Here is a 14,753-nt window from a genome sequence, read left to right on the forward strand (position 1 = left end):
ATTTTCTTAAAGAACTAGGTAAAGAGCAGACAATTGTGAGCTTTTCAGTGATAGCCAGAGTGCAATTCATCTTGCCAAGAATCCAGTGTTTTATGCAAGATCGAAGCATACCCAGTTGAGGTATCATCATATCCGAGAATTGATAAGTGAAGGAACTATTTCCCTACAGAAGATACCAGGATCGAAGAATCCGTCAGATATGTTAACTAAAATTGTCGATGTTGACAAACTGAGGTTGTGCACTGCCTTAATTATCCTTCAAGATTGATAATGTGAAGTCGCCATAAGAGAATAGCAAATTCTTTTTTTTTCTTTCTTGATGTATATGGGTTTGAGGGGGAGATTGATGGGACAAACCATGTGGGTAAATGAAAAGTCAAAGAAAAAGAAGCAAAGATAAGAAAGAAAGAGACATAAAGAAAAAAGTTCAGATAACTTGGACTGCCACAATAAAGAAAGAATTCGGAGCGCAGTTTGTAGTGTCATCCTGTCGCGTTTTTACATTCGCTGAAACGTTTTTTCCAGCAGAGTTTTGCCTATAAATAGGCATCTTCTTCTTCAGTTGTAATCAATCCTCACAACTTCTTCTTTCTCTTTAATTAATAAAGAGTTATTCTTCATGTGGCCGTGGAGTAGGCAAAAATTGCCGAACCACGTAAATCTTGTCTTGTCTTGACTTGTGCAATTTATTGATTTTCTCTTTTAATTAATTTTTCACTTCTATTAGTCTGACACGCTTCCCAACCGGACCCAAAATTTTATACAAGCGAATTCAATAAAAAATCACGGTAGTAAAAGCACACCGGTAATCCAAATTTGTTCACGACTCTTTTTTGTTCATCACACAACCTCAAAATGATTTTATTTTTTACTTTTAAAAAAAGTTGGGGAAAATTTAAAAAACAGTAACATAAAAAGTCTATTTCCTTTTATTTTTTTAAAACTTATTTATATAAATTAACAAACTTTACTTCAACAAATTTAGCCATTTTAACAAAAAAATATTTAACTAACTTAAAAATCTTACGGTAACTCTAAGAAAGAATTTGTCCAACAAAGTTGTTACAAACAAAAATACTTAAAAAGAGAGAGTTATAAACTAAACTAATTAATACAAACAATTAAAGAAAAAGAATTATATATCAAGCTAAAATTTTCAGTTTAACACAAATTAACAATTTCAACATAAACTAAACAAAATTAAATTAAAAGATTACAAGTAATTTTGTTAAAGCACTCTCATGTTTTATCAAAACTTACGAAAGAGAATCAAAATTCACTTAGTAAAAAGGTTCAAAAAAATTTTTGGAGTAAAATAGAGTTAAATAAGAATAACTTTTATTGGATTTAAACAAAGAAAAGAAATCATAAAGAGAACAGGAAAACAAAGACAATAGAAAACAACAAAGCTAACAATATATACGAGTATAACAAAAGTGATGAACTGAAACATGAATTCAATTGTGTGTTCAGGATACACGTTTAGCATAAGGGCCATTTGCTAAAATGAAAAAGAAAAAGTTTCAGCTTGGGTTTGAGAACTTGTGACCCATGCTACATTTTGAACCTACTTGGCCGTTGCTCTGCAACTTCTGGTTATGTCAAAGTGGGTTCAGGTTCTTTTTTATATACGTAATTTGTAAAAATAACAGATTTTTTTCGATGAAACGGGTTCACTTGAACCCTTTTCTATAAGGTGGGTCCGCCCCTGATGAGACTTCAGAAAAACCATAGGAATCATCTTAAAAGTAACCTTAGTCGGTACAAGGATGAATATTTATTGCAAATCCATTATACAGATCAACTCAATCTACTTACTACATAAGAGTTTTCCCCTCCTTAATGCCATAGTATATGAAAATTCATTCATCATAATCAACTGGACCATCCTCTATCTGTGACAACTCTAACAAAATATTTAAAAAATAACCTTCATATAATCATTAAGAAGTTGGCATCATTGAGATGAGACATTCACTTATCCTATTTCCGTTGTTATTCCTTTTCTCCACAGATAGAGGTTCATTCCAAGTCACAAGAGCAGTCTCTCTTCGTTTTCCTTCTTTTTTCTTTTCTTCCTCGTTTATACCAGTGGCAGACAAAAACTGAACTTCAGCAAGCATATCTTAGACACGAGTAATCACAGACCCCGAACCTCAGTTTTTGTGCTGAAGCCTGCCACTTTCAGCACCAGCATACGGATCAATTGTTACGTTGATAACAGCAGGCTTCCTAGCCGAAAAAGATTCAGAAAGTGCAGATCTAAGTTCATCAGGTGTCCTGACAAGGTATCCTTTCCCTCCAAAGGCTTCAATTAGAAGATGATACGATGCACCAGGAACAAAAGAGGTGGGTGCTGGATCTTCTTTGTAAGGCCCAGTGATTTCTTCAGGGTTCCTCCTATCACCACCATAAACTCCGCCATTGTTAAAGACTATAACCACAACGGGGAGCTGATAGCGAACTAGGGTCTGCAGTACATAAGTGCACTGAATTAGAAGAGTAAACAAAAATTCAAAAGAAAGTAAACCAAGAAATTGATATGGGAGCGAACAGTGTCACACGTAACTCTAACTAATAAGTTTAACTTAGAATTAGAAGGAACAAGTGCCATAGCAACTGATTGAGAACAAACTGAGGATGTAAGGTATATTTTGCAGTATAACATTGCGTTGCGAAGAGTGTGATCAATGCTATAAAGTTTAAACAGAAAGCAAAAGAGAGATCATGGTATCCATAAGAAACTAATAAGTCCTACAAATGTAAGAGGTTACTGCCACAAGCAACAAGGGGGAAAAGTTGAAAGCGTAACATTGCAGGGTTAATAAATAAATAGATAAGAAAAATCATGAGTCACCCCAGAACTGGTCTAATGGGGTAGCACAAGATGAATGCAAGTACTGATATGGCAGGTTATGGGCACAACATTAAGAACCGCACACCAAGGGAAGGGGCTAGGTTCCAGTCGTAACCGCTAGTTAACGAACTGTTGGTTGATTCAATGTGCCATCGAATAACTTTCTAGTATATGGAAAGTAAGATGTTCTTAAAATAATTATGTACTTGTAAAGTTTGGTCCATATTTCTACAGACAGAACCTTAAACTGATAATTTTGCTAACTCAAATTATAATTTGTGTGCTCATCAATTATACTAAGTATTGATTTCAAAATTAGAGCAGGTTACAAAAATCCCAATTCAAGAAATTGTACTAACTTATGACATCAAGTTGAATTCTCTTATGAGTTGCACGACAAGGTTTAAGTAATTGTACTAACTTATGGCATCATCGTGCAATGCCAAGGCACAGCAGATCAAGGCTTCATTCCTAATCCCCTTAACTTCTTTTTTAACTATCTTTTCAACTAGAAAACGATAAGATCCCCGTACCCTAGAAGATTGTTTCATTGGGCGAACTAGGATGTAACTCAGATTAATGGCTTAGGGACCTAAACTTAACAAGTTCTGAACCAATTCAAATCCACTTCTGCATTACAAGACTAAAACATGAGTCGGGTTTTACATTAAAAAAGTTGCAGAAGGGAACCTATAAAGCCAAACATGCACGTCTACAAGATATGGTCCAGTACGTATTAAAATTTAGTGGTGCAGAAGTGCCAAACGAAATAATAGTATGTCTCTAATATGGAATGGCATCAAGACGCCATACAAAATCTAATCCAACATCAAGAAGTCTAAGCTAATCCATTCATTGCTATTAATCCTGAAAACCAATGTGCTACTTAGAAAGATAGCAACTGCTGTTGACTATCAAATCTGACTAACCCCTGGAACAGCAAACAAGCGTATAATGAAACTACAGAAGAATCCTCAATCCTTAACAACCGATAAGGACATTAACTGCCTACAGCCAGTTCTCTAATTAGCAGGAAAAGTTAGCATTTCGAGCTTCATCAGAGCCTAAGATTAGGTACGAACAAGTTCAACTCCATATAAATGAGGAAAATCCATTTCGTGGGGATTAATTATTACTCAACAAAGAATGGTAAATTTACCAACGAGATATATATACTAGTAACAAGCAGCAAAAGTAATAAAGAACTTGTCAGATCACCATGAAAAGAAAGGCATTCTGGGGTAACAATTAAAGACAGTGAGATGCTATTAAATTACTATTAATAGAGGATCAAGAGTAAAAGATATAAGAAACAAAGACAACGAACCTCAACTTCCATGGCACTGAAGCCAAATCCAGAGTCCCCTTCAACAGCTACTACAAGCCTTTCAGGACAAGCAACAGCAGCTGCAATGCAGTACCCTAGACCAACTCCCATTGTCCCCCACGTCCCAGCATCCAACCGGGTCCTTGGCTCCGTTTGAACTAATACTGATCGTCCCACATCCATAGTATTTGCACCTTCAGAGACAACAACAGGAGCAGGACTGCCCACTTGCAATATTGCATCTCTAATAATTCTCATTGGTGTCATAAAATTAAACGGCACAACATCCTTTGCCAGCTGTGCCTCCATTTTGGAAACATTCTCCTTACTCTTATTTGCCAATGCCTCAACCCAAGGATGAGACTTCCCCAAACAAAAAGGGTCATCCTTAATCTCCTTATGTAACATCTCAACAACCTTAGTAGCATCACCAACCAACCCTAAACACGGTTTCCTTAACTCTATCTCCTCCTCAGCTACATCAACCAAAATAAACTTCACATCCTTAGACCACTTTGGTGGCTCTCCAAAATGCAAAAGCCAATTAAGCCTCGCGCCAACTATCAACGCCACATCAGATTTACCAATTGCCAGTGATCTAGCAGCAGTAGCAGCTAGCTCATGATTATCAGGCAATAAACCTTTTCCCATTGGTGTTGGCAAAAAGGGTATTCCAGTACTTTCAACTAAACTCCTCAAAGCATTTTCAGCTCTAGAAATTGCAGCCCCTTTTCCGAACACAATCAAAGGCCTCTCTGCTTTCCTTAATAAAGCAGCCGCCTTTTCAATTTCAGAATGTTTAACAATGGGTTTAAGATTAACCTCCTTAATCCTACAATTCTCAGCATCATTGATTAATTTCTGGGCTTCAGATTCACTAATAGTTTGATGGAGTACATCAGTAGGAAGATCCAAATAACAACCACCGGGTCGACCCGACATGGCCCTATCCAAAACACTGAAAACACAGCTAGGGATTTTCGTTATATCAGTAGCTTTAGCTGAGTATTTAGAGAAGGGTTTAACAGCTTCAATTTGGTCTAATTCTTGAAAATCGCCCCGGCCCGAATCTTTCTGATCACATGACCCGGAAATCAGGACCATGGGCCATGTATTAACGGTTGCATTGGAAAGTCCGGCGAGGCCGTGAACGCAACCGGGACCGGAAACGGTAAGGAGAATACCGGGTCGACCCGTAAGGTAGCCGTAAGCTGAAGCAGCATAACCGGCGGATTGCTCGTTGTGGAAAGCAATGAACCGGCTACCGAGAGCGACCGCCCGGTTCGCAAGGGAAGTAACGGGTATTCCGACGACGCCGAACATCCGGTCTACGCCGGCACGTGCAAGGCACATGGCAACGAAGGTGTTGCCATCGATAGCAGATGGGTTTTGGTGATCGGAATTAGACATTGGAGGAGTTTTACTAAACGGATGACTCTACAGTGTGGGTTTTTTACTGATGATTTAATTTTTTGGGAAAGTCGAGAGAATCAATTGGTATATTTAGAAATGGGAACACGTGTTTGCTTATATATAGATATAGATATCTGTTCCGTCAGAATATTAGATTTAGATATGCCTACACCAGATATTGGAGTGGCGGCTGAAGTTGTCGGAGGCAGTGTTTGGAATGACGAAATTGGTTTTGCTTTTGCCTACTGATTCCTTCTTTTGGTTCTTTGACCGAACGATTGCCAAACAAGAATTTAATTTCATATGTCAGATATTGATTTCATAGATTTCTAAAGTAACATTTATATATTTAAAAATACTAACTATCGCAATTCTTATAATTAAGGCAACAATATCGCTTCAATTCCAAATAAGTTGGATTGAATAATCCTCACTTACTAGTTTTATAATTTTAAAAAAGGTTAAATTTATTTGAAAAGATCTATCAAAGAAAAAACATATTTGCTTCACTAATTTAATTAATAGTGCCGAATAATTTTGGATAAATTCATATGAAAGTATCGCTAATTTCATATGTGTGAGCAAGGCTCTTTTTTTTTCTCTTCAATTTTCCTTTTTTTTTTGTAGCCTATAGATTTATCTTCCACGTTACATTTTCTTTCCCGTTTTACCGCCCCTTTCATCTCAATTCTCATTCCTTGCTCTTTATTTTATCCCTTGTACTTTCGCCCAGTTTAGATTGATTTTGGCCAAACTAGATTTATGTTTCTCTTCTTTTTTTGCTCCTTAACAAGTTATGTTTACACATGAGTAAGAATAAAAATCAATTAATTATTATCCAACTTATGAGAAAACTGTTCAGAAAGTAGGTTTGCAATTTAATACTGAGATTTTTACAACCTTTTATTTCTAAATTGATTAATACACTCCAATTACTTTACTTAAAAGCTTTTATTAAAAACTTAGAAAGCTAATAGTGGAAGATAATAAACTGAGTATCAAAGAATGACATGAATTTGGATCTTATATAAAGTTAGAAGAGTATTACTATCTATGTAAATCGTCGAGTATAATAGCTTAGAGCCTTAGACCCAATTTGACGTGTTAAAATATTCAAAAATCTTTACCAATTTTCTTTCTCTATTTTGATGGTGTGTACAGAATATTTAACCTGGTCAAAAAAATGAATTGAACTCATTTCAGTTTGATGATTATGACCAGAAAATTGAATTAACTAGACCAAATTAATCCAAAATATACCTCGACTATAATTTTGTGACTAGTGTTAGATTTACGCTAGAGAACTCATTACCTTCAAATCCTAGATAAGATAATTAGTACTCCCAGTTATGTCATTCCATAAATAACTTGTATAAAAATTAGTCAATTTATAAAATATTACCAATATTAGCAAATTAGCTATTTGTAGCAAAAAAAATATTTTTTTGCTTTCTTTTGAGTGGGTGTTGTTGGAATAAATTAGGTACATCTTACGGTGTTTGAATCTCAGATTTTGAATGATTTGATGGAGTTTCGAGGTTGTTTAAATTGAAACTTCGAAGTAGAAGATGACCATGGAAAAAGATGATATGTGTATCACATATGTATCATAGTTGTATCAAATGTATATCCATGTGTACTTATGCTTGAGATACATGCATGATACTTGTGTCGTAGAAAGAAAAAAAAAACTTGAGTTTAACTACGAATTCTGATACTCCCTTCGGTCCACTTTAATTAATTTTTCGATTATTTTCACACATATTAAGAAATTTACTTTTTAGCATCAATTAACAATAAAATTGAACATATTAACCTTAATTTGTTCATTGAAAATATAATAAACACTCCTAGACTATTTACTCTAACGGCAACTTTGGATAAAAAGAAGTTAATTTCTTCTTGCTATTTAAAAAAATAAAATATTGTGGACCACAAAAAAAGGCAAAAAATCAATTAAAGTGGACCGGAGGGAGTACTAAATTAGTCCAAATCACCTCTCATCTTCCTCAAATTTTGTATATATGACTCATCTATATGTTCTCAACGAATCTCAGCAACACCAATTGAAAAAGGTACCTTTTTGCTTAGGTTTGGAATCTTGTATTTTTTTCTGTGTTTCATCATCTTGTTGCTACTTTATCCATGAAATTTTCTTTCCGTCTTGCATCACATTTAAAAATATGAAAGGAGGTCTTTTCCTGTGATTCTTGGAGATAAAAAATCCTTATTTATCTAAGTTTTTAATTTTTATATGCGTTTTGCTAGTTTTGATAAGTATTTAATTAATGACTAAAGGTTGGAAAGTTTAAGCTTATTTTGGACATTTCTGTAAGACTCTCCCTCCATAAATCCAGATCCAGTATCCCTAAGCTTGACCGACTAAGAAAATTAAGGTATGCGTGTTAAGCAATGTGGCATTATGCCTAGGAGTGTACAAATCGATTCGAAAAACGCACCAAACTGAAAAGTCAAACCAAATCGATTAAAAAACCCGACTAGGTTTGGTTTGATTTGGTTTGGTATTGAGTAAAAAAACGAACTAAACCGACATATAATTATATAATTTTTTATATATAATTTTAAGACTTTATATAGAATTTTATTTAAAAGATGTCTACAAATATTTGAGATCCTCTCATGGGATATAAGATTTAATAGAACTATAAAGTGCATTCATTTTTATTTACTTTAAATAATAGATTGTATCACTTTCTTATTATGTGTTATTGAAATGTGTCAATATTCTCTTTGTTCTTTCATATTCATATGTCAAGAATTATTATATGTTTTGAAGTGGTATTTTGATAATCTAAAATTACATAGAACATATCATTATTTAGGTATCATATTGATTTTTATGTTTAATTATTAAATTTGATTAACCCTAAAAGCGTACATCAACCAAAAATTATTGGTAGACGACTAAGAAAATAAACTATCATGTGTTACTAAAAAATATTCTCCCATAAGATCGCTTTAATAGATCATATGTTTGTTATTTTTTTTAAATTTTAGTAAATATATATTCACTTATCAAAATTTTATCTATAACTTTAATAATACAAAATTGAAATAGTATTCATGTAACAAAAAAACCTGAAAACCCGACAAAACCGAATCAATCCTAACCGATATAATTGGTTTGGTTTGGTTTTGATAAAATCCGAACCAACCCGGTCCACGTACACATTTATGCCATCCTTTAACTTATTGTAATAAAATGTTAATATTTGCACACGCCTCAATCAAGTTTTCACTATGACATATTATCATTCTTGTTGTTCTTTGAAAATTAGTGAGGCTCGAACCACTTTATGCACACCTAGACATTACATTAGGTGACCTGTCTTAAAACTTGGAGTAAAAGGCTCGCACCGATTGTGATCTAATTAATATATTTTCCTTACACATTACTAATAGGTTTGACGAAACGTGCCCGACACATGTTAACAAGTGGCCTTTGACGTCTCAAAATGAAATTGAAAACGGCAATACACAAAGAAGAGGAAAATTTCTCATTTTCGTTTCATACTCATTGAGAACAATTATCCGAGCCAAGTGGATCTCTATCTTTTTCGTGAAGTTTTCTACCCCATTTTATGCCAGCTTTTCCTCGATGTGATGTTGGATTATCGGTGTAAATATCAACTAATTGAACAAACTTGACTTAGAAGTCAGTCCAGAATAAGAGTCTAGAGGTTCATAAGTGCCCCCACTGGATATATAAAAGCACGTCAACATGAATACTGATTATGTACCAACAAGGCAACAACTGCTTAATTATGTCTTATCACTTACAATTCCGTCAAAAAAGGGGCATCAAATGAAACATAAACATTGCATGAATTACTGGTCCCTATGCTAGCATACTGCTGAGGGAGAAGAATGTACCAGCAATCATCTCGTGGAAATTTCCTCTTCTGATTAATGTGATTCAACTGATGGATGCCAAAGAATGTCACTAGATAAAAAGATATCTTGCTTAATAACGTTGCTGATTGTACTTCAGATGCACAAAAATAAAATCAAGACCATCAGTTCCATAAGGTCATTAGAGTCTGCATATCAACCAATTTGGACCAAATTTTAAAGCCAAAATTGGTATCTAGACGACATACAGTTGCTTCTGAACCCTAAAAACCAGCCTGGTTAACTGCTTCAAAATGTGACTGGACTTGATACATAAATCACAAGAAGAGGGGGCGAAAAAAGACGGGCTTTGGTGATCAGATATCATCCACGAGAACCCCGGATGAGATTCCTTCCAAAGCACAATACTGTCAAACCAAAACAGAAAACATTAGAAAAAAAAAGTAAACATCTTCATATTAGGCTCCATCTTCTTCTGATTTACTCTTAGGCAAAGGCAATTGCCCTTCGTTTGGATCTTCTTCAACCACGTGATCAGGTGGAGGGGCTTGCTCCTCTCTTTCACTATTTTCAGGGCGAAAGCTAATAGGGAACTTTGTTACTCTGGGTTTGTCTGATAATATATTTTTTTGAACCCTATCAATTAGGACTTTTTGTGGAGGCTCTTCCCTCAGTTGCTCATCATCATAATCATTGTTCACATAGTAGCCAACTCGTACAAATTCCTGCCCCACATATGAGCAGGTCAGCAAGAGCACAGTGACACCAATAATGTCTTCTTCACGAATTTTTGAAGGATCTGGAGGGTCCGCCTAGCATCAAGATTGTAAAATATAGCATAAAATCAATGAGGCAGACAAAGCATTAGTATAAGATATAGCATAAATTCAATGAGGCAGACAAAGCATTAGTTCCATAATGAACCATTGGAAATCCAGGAGATAATACCTGCAAGACAAAGCGGTAATTTCCAACATTTACGGGGCCAACAAGAACACTTTCTAGAAGTTGGTCATATGTCTCATCTTCAGCTGATCCAACATAGATAAGCTTCCATTCCAAATCTGCAGAGCATATGACAAACAGATTACCTGATGCAACCAAAATCAAATAAATTATACTTACAACAACATCAACCAAACAACTAAGCCTCAATCCCGAGCTAATTGGGGTCAACTGCATGAATCCTCACTAACCATGTGCTCCATTTAGACCCATATGAATCAAATAAATCAGATTAAAGAAAGAAAATAAGTGGCACACTTGGTACTTGGTAGTCTTAATCCATGAAACAGCCAGAACGCACTCAGTTTTTTAAATAATAAAAATCAATTTGGTGGGAGAATTTTTATCCGCAAAGAATATAGCTTCTATTCATTCAATTCATAGATCATTTTACTGAACTTTTGATCCTAAAAGAGAAGGGAACTGTGTTACCAAAACAAACAGATCACCTAAAAAAGGGTGGCCTCATTAAGCAAATATATTATCTTTCAACAGACAGATACTTACATAACAAAAGTAAGTATATGCAATAGCACATTACTTATCCAACCCCTCCCCAAAAAAAATAAAAAAAATAAAAAGGTATACGCAATAGCACATGAAAGAAGCAAACTAAGTTGGAACAATATGCATCTAAAATAGAAAATCCACAACAGCATTAAACTCTGTTTCCCCTCACTTTAGCATATAACAAAGATAATTTTCCCAATTAGTTCAAAAGAAGCACGTATCTCTAAAATCATCATAATCTGCAGCAGACAGAATCACAAACTTAAATTGACAGAAGTTCCTGAGTAAGATAGAAGGTCCCCGAAAAAAATGCTAAAACATTAAGCCCATTCTCTTCCCTGTTAACCACCTATAGAGTCCTTAAAAGTTGGGACAGATGGTTGAGGTCCTAATGATCATTTGCTGTTCTGAGACATGGAAGCAAATAACGCTCAATCGGATTACGAAGGACTAACATCCGCCTTCCGTTTGACTTTAGGTGTGAATAAGCAATTACACAAAACTATCCTATGTCTGTTCTTTGAATTGACGATCTGATGGCTGGCTCCAGGCAGATATCACTTTTACCGAGGGGATTATTCATACCATGGGTCTTAAACTAATTCATCTCCTCCAGAGTTTTTTCAACGTCTACCAACCACTGTGCCACTAGACCAACTCCTATGAATTTTTACGAAAATGTTTTACTTAATTAGATGTCACTTAATCGAGTCATGGAAGCAGCCACTAATGCTTGCATTAGGGTAGGCTGTCTACGTCACACCTCTTGCGGTGCTGCCCTTCCCCGTTCCCCGGACCCTGTGTAAACGTGGGATGCTTTGTGCACCAAGCAGCCATTTTTTTACACTTAATTAGATGAACACCTGGGTTCAAAAGTTGTTTTCCACCCTGGATCACATGAATCAAGCGAATAATAAAAACTACATTAAATCCCATATACAGGTTTTCACCATTATAAGATTTTTTATATCTCCTCACAACAATCCATTTCACAAAAAACTTCTATCCAGATCCGTCCCTAGTCTGATGGTATTATGGCACCCTCGAATCCCATAAACAGACCAAACAGCCCCAAAGGAAAAAATGCAAAGTAGGTTATTTAATTCATCTTGTGCATGAGGATTTAGAAATGGAGGACTGCTGAATGTATTAATGCTTCACATAAAACATGGTATTGAATATTATTACTATGAAATTCCTGTAGTATTAGAATCTCTTAGCTGCGGGCCATCAGCAAATGAAAATCCTTTTCTTGAAGCTACTGCTGGAACTAACACCAAGACACCACCTCCCCCACCTTGAACCAACTATAAAGGATACTTTAAGGGACAGGCCAAGATGCTTCATTGCTTTGGGCACACATGCAAATAATCTAATTCAGATCATCAAGTTAGATCATGGGCTGTAAGTGAAATGAAATAAAAGGCAGAGGTTCACAACGAGTTCATTCTTAAAATTCAAATATCCACAATCAGAATCAGCATAACATTCGGACTATTAGGAGGAAATATATGCCTTTTATGCTGCACATATAACATGATAAGTGCACCGTGCAATAAACTCCAACATGAAGGAATCCACAACTTTCATGAGCCCAAGGCTGATTACTCCTATAATTCGTATTCAACCTCCTCTGAGCAAATGATAATACACAAATTGCTCATATGATGCTATTCATCCCCGCAAAATACTAGCAAGGCCAACCAATTGACAATATTTATGATTGAAAGAATCACCTCACTGTAGAACCCTACTTCTAGCAAAACAACCAAATTTATGCACAAACCTTTTCTGTATCTTTTAACTGAGGTGCCTCAAACACTAATATATTTGTCCTCTGGATATTTATACTCAAGTCACAAGATTCTACAACAGCTTAGCAACACGAAGGCCAGTGCTTCAATGAAATACACAAGTACTAATTCCAACAATATGAAAAAAATCTAAGCAAATTAGTCAAATCAGTTCAGTGAACTCTCTTTATATAAAAGTAACCCTAATATGTATCGAGATGCATCATGCAAAAATAGGTACCAGTAATAGGCAAAAGAGAAAAATGGAAGAAAGAGATAGAGGAAGCACCATCGTCGAGAGGAGTAACGCACTCGTAAGAGATTTCGAACTGGAAAGGGGTCAAAAAAGACGCCGGATTGTCTAACACGGTGACATTCGTGATGTTCACCGCACTCATATTGTAGCGAAACTAACCAAAGCTGTAAGTGGTGAGAATGCTGGATGTCGGATTCAGCGAAGATGAGCTCAAATTCTAGAACCTTCACAAAAGAGAGCAAGTTTTCTTCACCGCCATGACCAACAATTTCAAGTAAAAGGCAACTGATTAGAACAAAATACATCAAAAGAACGAAGCAGCAGCAGCCCCTCTATTTTGTGGGGGAAGTTGCTCGGACGAAATGATTTCGTTTTATAGGTGTGACCTGCTGTTTCTCCGGCTACCGGATATAGTAGGTTTCTGGCGGGAGTTTTCATCAAGTCCCTCATAGCTCTTGGGAGAAATTTATATATTTCCATTAAATAATGTAAAATATTATATACATTCGTTTATACATATATAATACTGCTAGATAATATGTTATATGCATACCAATAATAGGGATTTAAACTATTTAAAAATAAAAATGTTTTTAATGCAAATTTGAGATGAGGGTCTTTCGGAAACATACACACTACCCTCCACACACCCCACTAATGTAATTTCACTAGATCGTTGTTGTTGTTGTTGTTTTTTAATGCAACTTCCTACATAACAATCTTCTTTATTAGTCGTTGGATAATCAATTCCTTCATTATTAATCATTGCATGGCAATTTATTCATTATCATTCGCAATTAAACTACTCATACATGTGAAGCAGTGTTTTAAAAGGCGTTTTCGGGGCGAGCCCTAGGGTGAAAGTCTCAAGAGGCGTATGCCCAACAATTCGGGGCGTACGCCCGAGCATTTGAGGCGTAAGCCCAGAGAATTTTTCAAATTAAAACAAAATTTATTGAATAAATCCTTCATATAATACCCAAATTCTCAAAAGTCAGCTTGGTAATTACTCAAACGTTTTAAAAAGGAACTAAAATGTATTAAATTTAAAAGTCAAGACCTTTTTTGTTGATTGAAGTCCTAAATCATGGTCTTTCCCAATTTTTTATCTTGTCAGCTAGTCTGCTAATATCTCCCAAAATCAATAAATATTTAATTTTTTTACAAATACAAAGAGAGCTCCATTCTCCTTCATAACAACAAGTTCAAAGTTCAAATTGCAGGTTAGTCATCTTTTTTGTTCCTCCATGTAGAAAACTTTATTCTTTTCGACTCAAGTTACTTGTGCTTCTAAGTAGCGTATAATAGATTGTTTTGACTAGTTTTTTGTGGGGATGGAACATATATATATATATATATATATATATATATATATTTCACATATTTATGTTTTTCTTTAATTTTTATGCAATTTTACATGTTTATAAATATTGACTGTAATTATATTATTTTATAAAATATTAAAAATTAAATATCTATTGGGCTTACGCCCCACTAAGGCATTTGTAAAACGCCTCGCCTTACGTCCACGCCTTTTAAAACACTGATGTGAACTATACAACTCTTTACTTCATCTAGTAACGGGACCTCCGGGCGATAAGTGCTAGCCATTCCCAGGGATTCTATTTAAAGATTAGTCAATGCTTATTTTGTCCTGAAATTTTAAACTAAAAATGTTAACTTCAGAACATTTTCTCCGAAAAATTAAACTAGAAAACT

General features: G+C 35.1%; 2 protein-coding genes across 2 annotated transcripts; both read right to left on the reverse strand.

The window, feature by feature from the left end:
* Positions 1-1,718: 1,718 nt before the first annotated feature.
* On the reverse strand, positions 1,719-5,912 carry LOC104096832 (2-hydroxyacyl-CoA lyase). Its single transcript, XM_009603264.4, has 2 exons — positions 4,185-5,912; positions 1,719-2,471 (listed from the first exon to the last, which is right to left on the reverse strand). The coding sequence occupies exons 1-2, from the start codon at positions 5,592-5,594 to the stop codon at positions 2,157-2,159; spliced, it is 1,725 nt and encodes a 574-aa protein (XP_009601559.1). The 5' UTR covers positions 5,595-5,912; the 3' UTR covers positions 1,719-2,156.
* Positions 5,913-9,558: 3,646 nt separating this feature from the next.
* LOC104096833 (probable histone chaperone ASF1A) lies at positions 9,559-13,469 on the reverse strand. Its single transcript, XM_009603265.4, has 3 exons — positions 13,068-13,469; positions 10,419-10,534; positions 9,559-10,282 (listed from the first exon to the last, which is right to left on the reverse strand). The coding sequence occupies exons 1-3, from the start codon at positions 13,174-13,176 to the stop codon at positions 9,929-9,931; spliced, it is 579 nt and encodes a 192-aa protein (XP_009601560.1). The 5' UTR covers positions 13,177-13,469; the 3' UTR covers positions 9,559-9,928.
* Positions 13,470-14,753: the final 1,284 nt, after the last annotated feature.

This window comes from Nicotiana tomentosiformis, chromosome 2 (genome assembly GCF_000390325.3).
Source record: "Nicotiana tomentosiformis chromosome 2, ASM39032v3, whole genome shotgun sequence".
NCBI classification, from domain to species: Eukaryota; Viridiplantae; Streptophyta; class Magnoliopsida; order Solanales; family Solanaceae; genus Nicotiana; species Nicotiana tomentosiformis.